The sequence below is a fragment of the Ixodes scapularis genome, unplaced genomic scaffold, assembly GCF_016920785.2.
Source record: "Ixodes scapularis isolate PalLabHiFi unplaced genomic scaffold, ASM1692078v2 PGA_scaffold7__128_contigs__length_106722199, whole genome shotgun sequence".
In the NCBI taxonomy this organism is placed as follows: Eukaryota; Metazoa; Arthropoda; class Arachnida; order Ixodida; family Ixodidae; genus Ixodes; species Ixodes scapularis.
Genome location: NW_024609882.1, coordinates 36,348,075 through 36,363,010, shown reverse-complemented (window position 1 = coordinate 36,363,010; position 14,936 = coordinate 36,348,075). Strand labels below are relative to the sequence as shown.

The 14,936-nt window shown below is 45.8% G+C and overlaps 1 protein-coding gene across 2 annotated transcripts in view; it reads right to left on the bottom strand.

Annotated features, from left to right (window-relative positions):
• The window catches only part of LOC8041825 (ATP-dependent 6-phosphofructokinase), a 48,640-nt gene that overhangs the window by 21,296 nt on the left and 12,408 nt on the right, over window positions 1-14,936 (bottom strand). For both annotated transcript variants that reach the window (XM_029981145.3, XM_029981144.4), the window contains exons 7-16: window positions 14,820-14,915; window positions 13,931-14,023; window positions 13,128-13,253; window positions 12,438-12,502; window positions 9,620-9,698; window positions 7,406-7,549; window positions 4,918-4,988; window positions 4,695-4,782; window positions 3,969-4,121; window positions 911-1,137 (exon numbers count right to left, since the gene is read on the bottom strand). In XM_029981145.3, coding sequence (XP_029837005.2) covers window positions 911-1,137; window positions 3,969-4,121; window positions 4,695-4,782; window positions 4,918-4,988; window positions 7,406-7,549; window positions 9,620-9,698; window positions 12,438-12,502; window positions 13,128-13,253; window positions 13,931-14,023; window positions 14,820-14,915 — 1,142 coding nt within the window. The remainder of the gene's footprint in view (window positions 1-910; window positions 1,138-3,968; window positions 4,122-4,694; window positions 4,783-4,917; window positions 4,989-7,405; window positions 7,550-9,619; window positions 9,699-12,437; window positions 12,503-13,127; window positions 13,254-13,930; window positions 14,024-14,819; window positions 14,916-14,936) is intronic.

Below are 14,936 nucleotides of genomic sequence, written 5' to 3'. Positions count from 1 at the left end.
TTCCTGGAATATTAGGGGTGTGCCCTTCATAAGAACAAAAACATTGAGGCCAAGTTATCTCCCGCTGACAATACACTGAGTGAAAAATAGAGTAAAGGCCAGTTTACATGTAGAGCACAATGCTAACCCAGTGCTGAAAATAGTGTCGACTTTAGCACTGATGCAGCAAAAGTAAGCGGCTTCAGTGGCACCGTCTCATATTTTGTATCCAAGGCATTGCAGGGACGCGTCGCAGCGCTCACGATTCCAGTGACTTATCCCAGTTTCAGAACAACACGTTCTACGGTGTGCACAAAAACACCCGTTTCAGAACAACACGTTCAACAGTGTGCGCAAAATACAGAGTCGAAGCACTGAGCTTGCCTCAATACATTAAATCTAGGGTGCCTCAATGTCCTTCTGTTTAGGATGATGCCATCGTTTGTAGTACCCGAGGCCGACAGCATGCGCTCGTAGGGAAAATAGAAAGGAATCGCAGGAAACAAAATGTCGCCGTAGCACAGTCAGCGCCACGAGCGCATGCAGGGACACGCTCTTTCACGCGCTTCAGAACAAAAAGAAAAATAAGCGTTAGACACAAAATGGCCAGATGTCATCACCCCAAGCAAAGCGCACATGAAGGCACCCTAATTAAATCCTGCCCTTCTCAGAGTGAAGCCATCTCACTGCGACAGCAGGCAGAACATGACTCGGTGCCAAGAGCGCTTCTTTCGCCAACGTCGGAGCTCACGAAAACGATCTCGCTGCGTCAAGGCATTCGCGGCATCACGAGCTGTGAGGAGGAAGCCTCAGGGGAGAGAGAAGATATGCCATTAATGAGCGCAAAATTTGGTACTAAACTTAGTGCTGTCTAAGTGCTATGCTGCATGTTTGAACCGGCCTTTATGAATCTGGCGTCGGGGCTGCCCACCTGAGCACGAGGCCCCTCTGGACTCCCTCGGACATCTTGACCTTCATGTGCAGCACGTCCGCCATTAGGTCCTTGATGCCAAAGTCCTCCTCGTAGATGTAAGCCGAGTCTGCGCCCCCGGCCAGGCCTGCCAAAGTGGCCAGGTAGCCACAGTAGCCCCCCATCGTCTCCACCACAAACACCCGACGCTTGGTGCCCTGTGCCGACTGCCGGATGCGGTCGCAGATCTGCGAGACGAGCCGAGTCAAGCCACGTGAGAGCCAAGCTGCACGAGAGCCGGTCTTTAAAAAAAAACACTGAACTCCATTTTTTTTTTTTTTTTTTAATGCCTCTTATGTCGGGTTGTTTTCTTAAAGTTTATTTTGTGACAGACAACCCATATGTTGCTATCCAGGCAGTGAACAAAAAGGCTTTGTAGGTGTTCAGTGTACCTTTTGGGAACTTAAATGGTGCGTTGAAAACATGAGGCATTGTACAGCTATGCGATTGGTCAGAGTGATTTTGGAGCACCTTTTGGAGCAGCCAAAAGTGCAATTTGGAGCTGCAAGAAGTACTTTTGGAGCGTAATAACACATTTCATTTTTATTGATACCAGTTTGAATATCACGTTAAGAATTATGTGTTTAAGTCTGCTTTGCCTTCCCGTTTCTGTGAAACCTTTTGATGGCATCATCAGCATGGCAGGCCTAAGGGTCTAGCTAGCTGTTCAATTGCGCATAAAAGCACAGTAACTAGATGCTGATTGATGAAGGGCATATGAAAACATAAACCAAATAAATATATTCCACTGAAATAATTTTGAAATATAATAATGTTAAGCGCCCATTTTTAAATGTTTTTTTAATGTTTTAAATGTAGTAATAAAGCTGCAGTTCTTAGTTTAGGTAGAAAACAAAGTGTTTGTCATTTGATTATGAACATCAGTGACATTTCATAAGCAAAACTTCTCGCTAAAAAAAATCAACATGTAAACAATAAATATGCGTTGCCCAACCCCGGACATTCTTTGCCTATTGGATGCATTGATGTCAACAAACACACTGTCGTCTGTAGTCCACTTCTGGACAGTGAGTGAAAGTGGTTAGGCCTAAGAACGGTTGCGTTGTTCTTCGTGCTGAGTGAGCTTCGTAACGCGCTTTTTCTTCAGCTAAAGGCACGCCAAAAGCGCCCTAAAAAAGTTTTGCAATTTATAGGGCATGATTACTGTGGCACGCCCACGACCAGCCATGTGCGTGCCTCCATCAGTGGAGACGTGCCACAGTACCCTGCCATGTCATATTGGCACCTAAAGTGACATTTGCGCAAAGTGTGTAAATGCAAAAAATTTACCCCGCGTAATGAATACTCCCATATAGAGGTCAATTTTTCGGAAAAAAATGTGCATTCGTTATGAGAGTAAACACGGTATGTGGTCGTCACTTCACTGCAGTACACCACGGCACGGTGATAAGTGTACTCATTGATGCTAGTTATCTAGCCAGAACAGATAACGACCATGAGAAATATTTCTAAACTTCGAAGTACTAGCAATGTTTGATACAGAGATCAAAGAAAATATGACGTTATTCGAGGCAATAATCGGAAGTTTTCGAAATTTACAGAAGACTACCATATTGATCAGGCCACTTAGCAGTGACTGTTTTATTATACTGTCAATATTAATAAAGTGAAAATAGGTTTTGGCGCAATGTTCGCGCAAGTTCTTCGCATTTTGGCAAAATGTAGCAGGATGTAGCAGGGTAAGTGCCTTGGCGCAGTTTGGCACAAATGGTGCACCAATTGCATCACAGCATTGTGCCCATAGACAGTTCCATAATCACCACCGGGTGATATGTGTAGATCTCAGGTTAGGTATTTCTTCTAAGTACCAGCTAGCTCAACTTTCTACGTTACTACATATCTCAGGTTAGCGGTAATACTGGGGCTCTCAGTTGCATGCTCGGCGAGAAAGTCAGCAAGATTGCAGACTACAGCGACCAACCGATGCCGCAGATCTCGCCCACTAGTTCACCAAGTGTCTAAATTAAAACCCCTGCACTGCCCAAATTATCTTCTTGGAGTAGAGATACCATTTGAAGCAGCATAACTTACCTGTTAGGACTGCTGACTGGGCGAGTTGGTGAGCCACCAACTCACCCAGCCAGCAGTCCTAACAGGTAAATTATGCTGTTTCGAAATGGCATCATGCTAAATGTTACGGTGCACAAAAAAAAAAAATACTGACGGACACAGGCGCACTAAAAATAACACAGTTGCTCAGCGCTGTATTATTATTGCTCAGCGCCGAGTGCCTATGTTACTGGGGTTTCCCCAGGAATTGAAATTAGGGGGGAGTGTCTAAATTTTTAGAGGGGGTTAGGGTAAGGGAGGGGGCATCGAGAATAGAGGAGTCGTTGTGAATTAAGGGGGTGCCTTCGGAAAAACAAGGGGGAGGGGAGTACAACCCCGTAGGGGGGTATAGGGAAATCAATGCTGTGTTATTTTTTGGTGTGCCTATGTCCGTGAGTGTTTTTCTTTTGGTGCACTGTAACGTTAAATAGCATAATTTACAGCTGTCTAAACCCGCACGCAACAAATTTGCCTTTGATAAGCCACACGACCACAACACGAAAAGGCAAGGACAAGAAATGAGATCCAACTAGTATGTCTTTTAGAGCACAGCTCTTAGGCACCCGTTTCCGGCTTGAGCGATGTCGGCGTTGGCGTCGGCGTAACCGCGCGGTGCGTTATGGGAAATGTCCCATAATGCACCGTGCAAGCCCCCCCCCCCTCCCCCCCCCCCCCCCCCGCCAAAGTCACATACCCCCCCCAGAGGAGATTGAAGAATGAGAGGAGGAGGAGGATAAGGAGGAGGGAGGAAAGGTATACCCTCCCCTCAGTACCCTTCCATCCTCCTCCTCAAGAGCTGCACTCTAATTTGGCTTTACAAAGAGTTGTAAACAGCTTTCACTTTTTTTCCTCGTCTGCTCCTTAATGTAAACAAGAGTCAACACAATCGCCCCCTGCTTAACACTTCGATCCGATGCTAAGGAGGAGCAATGAGCAAAGTAAGCAGTGCCTCAGTGATCTCGTTGATCGCAGTATCGGCGCCGAGCGAAAACTCCGTCCCGGGGACGTTGTTGCTGATGGTAGCTGGGATGACCACCATGGGGATGCGCAGAGCGGGGTGTCTCTCCCGTGCCTCCGCCAACTGCAGGACCGTGTGGTATCCCTGGAGCACGCAAATCGAAACAAGTAAAGTGTGAATAGAAACGATGCAGAGAAGCTAACTTTATCCCTGCTAACTTCGAACCCCTAAATTCACAAAAAATAAGATGGACGGTGATCCGAATTAGTGCAATACGTGTGTCCCTCCGTCGAAAGTATCCAGAATTGAATGCGTGCCACCTCGCAAGTGTATCAGCCGCCGGATTTGGGCGCATTCTCCGCGGTAAGCTCTCGGGTCACAAAACTTTCTTCGCCTCGTCACTTGTCCCCCGTGAGAATATCGAGGCCACAACTCAAAACCAATAAGGTGGCCACACGGTTTACACGATTCACAGCAAGGTGCAAACAATGCAAACATTCCGTCCAAAAAATTCAGTTATGAGTTCAACCGCATCCGAAATTTCAGTTGCCGTCGAGCATTAACACTGCAGGGTGAATGACAGTCCCGCGAAGATGCCGGAATAATCGAGGATGACCTAAATGTTTGCATCCGAAAAATGTCGCTGACCGTAGTGCCAGGAAATTCAACCAAATTGAAGGAAAGGCCAGCCCATGAAGACAGAACCAAAGTACACACCTCAAATCCTCCAATGACGAGAAGCGCCTGGATCTTGTGTTCCTTTATCCGGGCCACGATCTGCTCCATCAAGTCCCCGGGAACCGTCCTGGACATTGGAAGAATTTTGTTCTAAGCTCACAAAAACTTTGAACACAAATGCGTGAACCAGCATTCTCGCTAGCACCAGAATGTGACTTTCAAAAATAAAACAAAAGTAGCAACGAAAGAAAAACAGCCTTGCCTCTTTGTTCCCAGAAAAGCTCCGCCTTGTCCCACCCAGCCGGCCACTTCGTGCCACTGGATGCTGTGGATCTGGCCCACAAGGTACATGTCAGTACAAGAAACAATTGTCCACACTAACATGCTAACACCAACAGCAGTCCACACGGAGATTCAAACACAAAACCAAACCGAGCATCAAAAAAAAATTTTTTTTAACATTGTCAATTTTGTTATTTAACATTAGAGATATAATTCTCTTGATGACCCAACCATGCCCACTGAGCAGCTGGATATGTTATATGCAAGACAGCGCAAAAGCTGCCGGAAGTTGGAACCTGTTTTGGAAATCACCATTTTGCATAGCCTTGCGACATTCTTGGACGCACTTCTTATATACCGCTTAGCGTTCATCCACTACACTCTAAAGCAGTATAAATAAACATTTTCTACCACTAGTAAGTAATACTACTCCATTACTGTGCTATTCCTCCACTACCGTTACAACAACTCGCATTTGAGTCGACTACTTGGTTTTTAAGGGAGCGCAACACTGCACTCTTAATGTTGTTTTCTTTTTTTTTTCGTAAATTTACTTTTCCATAGCCAAAGAGGCATTTGCTCAATAGAATCAAACACCTTTATAATGAAGTCTGCAGGACTGGTGAAATCTTCTGTAGTAAAGGTAACTTTGTTGCATTAGTTGAGTGTGAAAAATTTATCCCGCAAAACTCAATCTGTGCTATCGCAAATTGAGGTACTTGCACACATTCGTGGTGTTTTAGAAAACATTATGAACGACATTAGAAACAAGGTTTTGTAAAATGACAACTGACTTATCAAAAGAAAGAATGGTGTCTGCTTGCGCATTGCAGACATGTGGAGCGAAGGCTCACGCTGCAGACTCCAGGCATTTGGGATCAATTATTACCTTTTATTTTATTTTTTTTCTAAATGAAAATTATACTGGCACACGTTCATGCACTCACCACTGCATGACATAACCTAAAGACACACCAGGCTAGCAATCACACCACCGGTACCGTCAAAGGCAAACTTTGTCAACTACAGCCGAGACACCAGGAGCTCCTCGATGCAAACTACTAGTTTCCCGCTGTCCAAATATGAGCGATTGAAATATGAATCGCAATAATCACTAGATCATCGACATTGACCACTGATCAAACAGTGCATAAGAGGCTTTAGCCGACTGTGTAAATTTGGCCCTTTCTAAATCGGGCAACGGCTTGCACCTCCCCGTGTCATTCAAAGGAGGCTCTCGAAGCGACTGCACTGACCCCAATCACGTTTCCTCAACCACATATTATCGCTCCAACGCCAAACATTTTCGGACTTAGATCGAACAAGATTGGGTATCATGGTAAATCCTGACGAAGATGGGCGCGTCGATCGAAAAAATGCCGAGCATAAAAATGTTGCGACTGCTCATTAAAATACCTTTTTATTACTCTTGTTTGCAAGGGTTCTTTCAAATATGCTGACATACCCGCAAAATAAGAAGACAAGTGTCTGCATTGCCCAGACGGAGCGTCGAAAAAAAACTTATCTTGAAGCGGACTGGCGCATACTCAACGGCACGAGCAAAACGATAGTGTGCACGAGCGTGCGTGAGCACTTTGCAGCAATGTTAGGAAGTCCCGATGGTGTCGTATGTAGGAAGCAACATAATCATGTAGTGCCATCTAGACAAAAGGTTGCACACTAACAAATTATGTAAGCTCAAAACTGAGAACGAGCGGCGCAGCAGTGGTTTCAATTGTTGTCACTGACGCAGTATTTCTGTTCCTTATGCGCGTCACTAGAGAGCAACAATTTACGCAAAATCTATTACTTTTCACGAAGAAAATTCGTCATACCGGTCGTTTTTGCTTAGTGGGGTCGCGCAATCGCTTCGTTAAGCAGAAATATTTGTTAAACAAGAATTCGTTGTAGTAGTCACAAAAAAACATACAGGAGATTGGCCGGAACATTATTTTACCTCGTCAAATGGGCGTTTCATTAGTAGAGGCATTTGACCGTACCCATTTAGATCGCAACACAACATAGCCGTCACGGGAGCCACTCCATAAGCAACCCTACACGGAACATCGTTCTGCACAAGGCTGACCCTAGCCAGCACCAACGTTTGCCGAGCCCGGCCACAACCAAACACGTAGGTCGCAAATGGCACGTATTTCTGAAGGCTAATAACTGTCGAGGCATAAAAAATTTGACGTAGGCATCCACACTGAAAGGAAAAGACAAACGCCGCGAGGGACGAGACTGGCCCAAAAAGGGCGCCCCTACGGGTGGTGAGCGGAGACAACGGCGGGCGAGAGAACTCCGTGGAGCCCCAGAAGGAAGGAGGGAGAGGGTAAACAACATTACGGTTGTTCACCGAGACGTTGAAGCGCGAGTGGCGGCAGCTTAGGACGCGGGAGTCTCAAGTGAAATAAAGAAGACAGGTTTTGACCAAGTACAAAACAATGCCAACGAGGCGCCAAACTTACGTTGTTCTCCACTAGGCCTTCGACGCCGTCGTGAATCGCGAGGACCGTGTCACCACGGAAGAGGCAGTTCCGGACGAAAGAACGCACAGCGGCGTTCATGCCGCAACAGGGTGCTCCCACATGCATCACGGCCAGCCGGTAGCCCTGGAATTACGCCACCGTTACAACGGCAAACGGGAGAAAAAAAAAAGAAAAGATTTAGTGTTGTCGCAACAACTCTGCCACTTGCCAGAATTAATGGATTTCCGTCTGGTATGCAATAGACAGGCAACCTTGCCTGCTTTGCTGTCGACATTAAGGGGGGACACTACCCAGAAAGAACGATGTCTGCAAAAAATCTTGATTTTGAAAAATGTCATATTTACATCCACAAACATCTAGAGAGTATTCCCAGAAAGTTTCATTAGTTTACACTATGTATAGTTAATTTTTCATAAATTATTTTCGGTCCACCGATAACAAAGAAAAGGTAGAGGATGGAGCACTTTGAACACATTTTTTGCCATTCCCCTTGTTGGCGTAAATTTCACTTTTGGGAAAACTATCGTTTTGTTATTACGTAACTTGGATTAATTTTTATGAGCTATTCTGGGGGGAACTTTTAAGGGGAAGATAGCTATGAGCTTGTATTTTTTTTATTTTTGTCATTTTTCATGATCATGAACTAAAACTGTGGACATGGAAGTCTAAAAAACAGTATTTGTGTTTATCTGACTTTTTTGTCACGAAAAATGGTATAATATAGAAATACAGCTCCATAGTTATGTGTTCTGAACTGTCCTAAAGCAATATAACACATGTAAATGACAAATTTATAGGTAATTTCAGAACGACAGTTTTCCTACGCAGACACGCCCACTTTCATCTTTAAACATAGGCAATTTTTTTTGTACTTCACCCAAGTTAACAAAATTTGGCACAAATGTTCTCAACATCAACAGAAACAAGCCCTGTAAATATTATATAAATCAGACAAGTTGTTTTAGACATTCACATTTTTGGGAAGCGTCCCCCCTTAAGTAGACTGATCATGTCACTGAGAGGACCGCAAGCACAGGGCGTCTTTTCCAAATGCCCGGCCTTCAGCATGTGCTCGTTGGGCCCACTAATGTTGGAACAAGGGGGAAGAACCCCCCCCCCCCCCCCTGCCCATTATCTGCCCCCAACCACCCGACGTTGCCCCTCCCAATCTCTCGAGTAGTTGCTACGATTCTGCTCATTGCCTGTTGTCACGCTTTTGGTACTGCACGCACCCTCCAGGCTCGTGAGGCGACAAAGCGTCACCGAAGATAGGAGGCTTGCGCTGGAGGCGGGTCAACCGAACGACCTTCCTGTCACTCTCATCCAGTCAATGACTAAAAGACGGGGCAACTTTGCCCGTTGGCGCCGAGCCAACAATTCGTCTATGCATATCCGCAAGTACACCCTCTGGACGCCTCCGTCCCGGTGCCAGTTGGAGGCGCTTACTCGACCGCACGCAGTAGCCAGACTAGCTTTTGAACCACAGTTGCCTGCAAACATGTAGAGCTGAGACAGAATGTTTTGGGGATTCACATTCCTCTCGAGCCAGGATTTTACAGAGAAGCTGTTTATGGCTAGGGTTCCACGGACTTTTCGTGCGCGTCAACAAAAACTCGGAGAGGGTTTGCACCGCCCCCTCTTTGTCGTCATTCCAAGCGCTTGCGTGCCTAGTTTCCTTTCCTTCCGCTATGTGGTAGTCCTGCCACGCATGTTTAGTTTCCTTCGGCCCCTCGGGGCGGCGATGGTCCTCGACATGTGTGTGCGTACCTTTCGTCAATATGACCACCGATCAAGACAATAAATGTCTGCACCTTTGTTTAAAATTCTGTGTCACGTCTGTGTCGTCTGCTAAACAGCTTCGCTGGTCATCCCCCTTCGCAGAGTGGAATGGCTCATGATTTTATGTTCCTTTCTTCTGTCCTCCATACCTTCTTTTCCCTTCCTTCCCCTTCCCCCTCCCCCCCCCCTCAAGAAAACAACAACAAAAAACCTAGAATTTATTTGTTTAACTTAAAGCTAGAACCAGTAGTATCGATCAGGCTTTCCACGTTTAGAGTTTTCAAGGTTACCTCACCTTTCTCGACGTCTTTCCCCATGAGAGCAAAAGAAGAGGCAATTAAAAGACAAGTTGAAGCGACAATTCTTCGATATGTGCAGCTCGGACAAAGTGCCGCCCGAAAAGACGCGACTCACCGCCCCTTTGTCCAGTGCAGCCTTTGGTGGCTTCAGCCTAGTCAGCATACGGTAAGTGAGCAGGTTACGTTCAAAGCTCCTGCGGCATGAGGAAAGGACGGTGGTGAAGACGTTACTTGAACGCTGACCCTCTCGAGCGAGAGCTTCCCAACCGCAAGCTTCTCGAGAATTTCCCGATAAAATGTAATATTGTGCCCAAAACACACCAGTATTCTCTTTCTATCAGTACCTCAAATGCATCTACTGTAAGCTTTGCAGGCTCACCACAACTCTGCTTTGCAAGAAAAAGTAAGTTTAACTAGTGATACATAAAGGAATCATGTTTTCCAGTAAATAAAAATATATTTTTCCATCGGTATGACCCTTAACTAAGCGAATTCGCTGCAGGGTTATATTTCTCGTTTGATACGTTGGTGAGGATATTGAAACTGGCCCCTGCTTGCGCATACCGTATTATCCCGATAGATAGCCCATCTAAAATCGAAAGCAAATAGGGTGAAAACAGAAAGTAAATTAAAGTAAAAGAAAGTAAATGCAATCATATTTAAGCGTCTACCTTTTTTGCGGTTCCCACGTCTCTTGGGATTCGGGTAAGCCAGCGGGCACGGAGAGAGTAATTAAATATCAGTGCATCATATTTTAACCGGACGACGCAAAAACCTCCTCCACCGACGAGGGCGACCCGCGGTACCGAAAGCGCGCAAAATGTGACGTCTTTGGTCCTGGGCTTGCCACTGGTCAAAGCCGCTAAAATCTTTTTTTTAGTCGAGATACAAATTATAAGTGTCGCGAACCGTTTCAATTATGTATGAAAGTAGTTTTTGTTCACTATTTTAGGTCAGAAAAGAAAGAAATGCAGTTTAGATAGTACGGAAACGAGAAATGACCCGTCAATATACCCACCACCAAGCGGCGGAAAAACACGGCGCATACTAGAAAAGGCTAGTGGGATGAGGCTACGACGAACGAGGAGCGTAGAAAGGTCCCGGATGTAAGCGGCGGCGCTGCGGTCGTATACCAGCTCAAGAATCCGACCGGCTCCGAGCGTTCCGAAGGCCTTCGGCGCGGGCCCTACTGGCGATTTGGCCATTTGGCGGTGCGTCAGCGCGAAGTGGCTCCCGTTCTGAACTGATCTTTACCCTGTGTTTGCTGTCGTTTGTAGCCAATGAAGCGTTATGCTGAATTAGTGTTTAGTCGCGCAGCAAATGCAATGCTAGCTGCCCTGGCCGCCCGCTTCATACAGCGTATCCAACACGTGCCTTAGTGGCACCCTCTCGAGCCGTTGACACGGAGTGCGGCAGCCGTGAGCGCTCGATGAGCTCACTACTCCTCCTTTAGTTCAAGGCCACTCAAGCCAGGACCTAGGACGTCATGAAGGAGGTTATTTTTTGCTTGCTTTTGTAATTCTAATTTCCCTATAACTTTTAAAATAAAGCGAAATTTGAGAAAAGAAAAGTTTGATTAAGTTCCTGCGTTCAGTACGCTCAGGTTCAGTGCAAATTGAAAACCAGTCAAAAAGTCATTGCAGGGCCCCTTTAATTTTAGGTGTGCAATAAAAAGAAAAAGATGAAAAGTGCAAGTTTTAAGATTAGAGAGAAGAGCAATGAACCAAATTCGACTGTCGTTCGTTCCCAGTCACCGTTGACCAGGGCCCTGCAATTAGTAGAAGTGGGCTATCTTTCAATGTTGTCGAAAAAATAGCAAATCATGCCAAACATATAGGTGGATTATCTTTCAGGAGTGGGCAACAAAGTGGACGAGCTTAGAGCGATAAACAATAAGTACACGGTAATTCACAACAAACTACCCTGCCACGGGAATGGATACCGCAGAACATTTGCGCTTCACAGTGCAATAAACACGCGAGAACCCGCTATGAACTCGCATGTCATGGGAACAGATACTGCAGATTGCAGACGCAGCAGATTCGCGTTTCACGGTGCGATTAACACAGGAAACTGCTACAAATTTGCTTATCACGGGGACCAACGTCGCACACACAAATCGCAGACAGAAAAAAAAAGATGGGGGAACGTGCTACGAATATGCATGTCACGGGAACGGGTACCGCAGATTCATGTGTCATGGTGCAATAAACATGAGGAAACCTGGGCCAACAGGCTTGTCACATGAACTGGTACCACAGATTGCGCGGTTGATGTGATTCTAGTCGGATACAGCATGATCAATATCAGGCGGGAATCGAGGGGTGGCCGGCCGATGTTTCAGAATATTTTCGTCAAGGACAATTTAGCCCAAAAAACGGGATGGGCAATCTTTCGGGGGCGGGCGTTCATACAGGACTTTACGGTATGTACAATCTTTTTGCTACAAATAGCCGTTTATAGGGGACTGTGACTTATAGGCTGGAAAGGACAGTACTTGAAATACTAAAATGAAGATTAGGAAAAATAATGCAGCAGGGAATAAAATCATGAATAAAGCAAATGAAAAGTGCCAAGATTGTAATGCTAATAAGGCATTTAAATTACTTCGTATAGTCAAAGTACTTATAGAGTAAAAACTTATTAATCAAATATATACAGTGCAAATTACATAATTTTCACTAAGAGCTAATTTTCTTGAATTTTGTGACTTTGCTGAATATTGTGAAAAATTTAATGTGCAAATATATCACACCAGTCACAAATGCATAACATATTATACAACAAATCATTACATTTTCTCTCCACAGAACGTACCCACGACCCACACTTGGCAAAATTTGTGAAATATTGAACATATCAAACTACGCGAAACACGACATCTAAAACCACTGTGCCAAGAAATCTCCTGCAAAAGATGTGAGGGTCCTGACCTGCCCCTGAGTTGCACCGCCTTCTGCCACTCCTTGTCTGCCATGCATTTGGCCACAGCTTGCGTCTGCAGGGAAAAACCTTCAGCGTCACGACAAGACGCAATCAGGCTTTACAGACTTTGCGAAGGACATCCAAAATAGAAGAAGAGAGAGGAGGCAAACAAGCTATAAAAGTCTTAAAATGCCACTGCAACACTTACGCTAGAAGGCAACCATTGTGTATCCCACGGAATTTCGTTCCTTCATTTTATTGATCCCCACAGCTAAGCTAATAAATTCATTGATGTGCAACGGACAAAAAATCACCATTAGCAGAAGATGTGTCATTTCTCTTTGTGCTAATAAAGGAGACAAATCAATGCATTCTGATCGTAGAAGTTCTCACGCACACTGCAGAAGTTCTACCTTACTTCCGCATTAGATATTTTTTTACATTAGTAGGCTTATATTTTCACGGATATTGCCACATTAGTAACACGTCCATCACTTAGCTTATCCTTTCTAAAGCACCAAAATCACTTTTGTTTCCGACTAAAGCCAGAAAAGGCAGAGCTCTTTTTCGCATTCTTGAGTCGCCGAGAGCTTGAAAGCGCAGGGCGTGGCTTATAACGTTAACGCTTCTCGCCTCGTGATTCTTTCTCGTCGAATGACGATGCAATCTCAAAGCTCCGTCTATGCAGCAAAGCCTACCTTTGCGACGCACTGCATCAGGGGCACCCGGACGGCCTGGTTCCCGTCGAGGGAGACCACGCAAGCCTCTGAGTCGGGAGTGGCCTCAAACAGGGCCAGCACAGCCTCCGCTCCCATCCTGCAACCCTGTTTAAACGATATGGTGGGCTAAGGGAGGAGCCAATCGCCGCCATGACGCGTCACGAGCACTGGTGGCGACGAGGGTGCAAAGAACAAGCCCCCCAGTCTCTCGGGAGAGGATGACATACCCAACTTCCTCTCTCCTTGTACTCACTTTCTCCTCTCCCAATCCCATCTCAGCTCACCCTTAATTGCTGCGATAACCCTTAAATAATGAGGCCATGGCGCCCGCTGCAGGCACGTGAGGGCCACAGGTTGGAGACGAGTCCTGGCGTCGGCGTTTAACTGGAAGTCGTGTTGTCGCCGACTCAACAAAAGTCCTAGCCGAACGCCGACATGGCACTTGCGTCACACCTGTGGCTTGCACTGGCTTCCAGCAGGTGACGTAGAAACTCCAACGCTACTGCAGCCTTGTTTCCTGTACTTCGTTCACCTATAAGCCGAGACTGCAACCGAGGCTACGGGGACAAGCTAGTCCACACTCTTGGCTTTGAGACGCGCCTTTCTGTGGAAGATAGCTTCAAAGTCCCGACCTCGTGCTGGTATCTTTGACTGCTGTCTCGGCTTAAAGGGCGATTGGAGCATGGGAGCCGTCGATGAATGTCGAAGGCACACTTTTAATGACAGACTGCGCTGCTCAAGCCTCAAGCGCAGACACTAAGAGATTTCCAAGGAAGACTCACCAGGATCCTGTCAAAAGCAGAGGGGCTTCCTCCTCTCTGTACGTGCCCAAGGACTGTCACCCTGGTGTCCTGTTTCAGGTTGTCCACCACAACCTGCGGGGGATGGAGTAGTTCACGTGAGAAACTTTTGCCAAGTAAAGGCCGCTTCACAGATACGTGCAGCACTCGGTCGACACTAGGAACAGCACTGCTGCAGCTCTGAATTGCACGAAACTTGGCACCGACGTGGGGCATTATCGGCGCTGTGTCACTAATATAGCGTGAAGTCGGCGCAGCATCAGCAAGGCCAGCCCTGCTCGTAATGCTGACTAACAGCACTGAGATATCACAGTGGTGTACCTGTGAACGGGCCTCAAGTCTCACAAAATGGATAGTTGAGTCAGATGTTGCAAATTCAAAGGTTTCTGAGGGTCTTGTAACGATCTGATGCAACCTTTACTCGAGACGTAAAAATCCTAGAATCTGGCGTTTTAAGGACAGAATTGCTTTCGAGGAGATTTCATTGCATGCACTAACAATGAGTATTCTTTGGGGGTGGTGTTTTGAAGATAATTTGGAAATAATCTTAACATTAGGTGAAAAGTTCAAAATTATTTAGTCAGACACAAACAAACCAGGTACATAATAAGAATGGCCTTGGATGCAAATGAGAAAAACAGAACACACATGGAACGAAAACAGCTGGTGCATAGTCTGTTTCTTTTCTTTCCCTTACCAACTTAACGATAGTGTGCCAACATGCCCAACAAAGCTGAGAGGTCTTGAGCCATCATACTCCACTAGCATCATAAAATTCAGGAACCATCTTGAAAGAATTGAAGGGCCTCCATGCAGGAAGTTGAAATCGACAATTTTGTAAATTTTTAATGCTACACTAAAAATGCACCACCTTCTTGACATCGTCAGCAGTAATGGGTTGTCCTGCCCTGTCTTGAGCTCCTTCAGCAACGATGATGATATTCAGCCGCTGGCCAGCATCTCTTTCCTGGCACAAAACAAAGAAAAA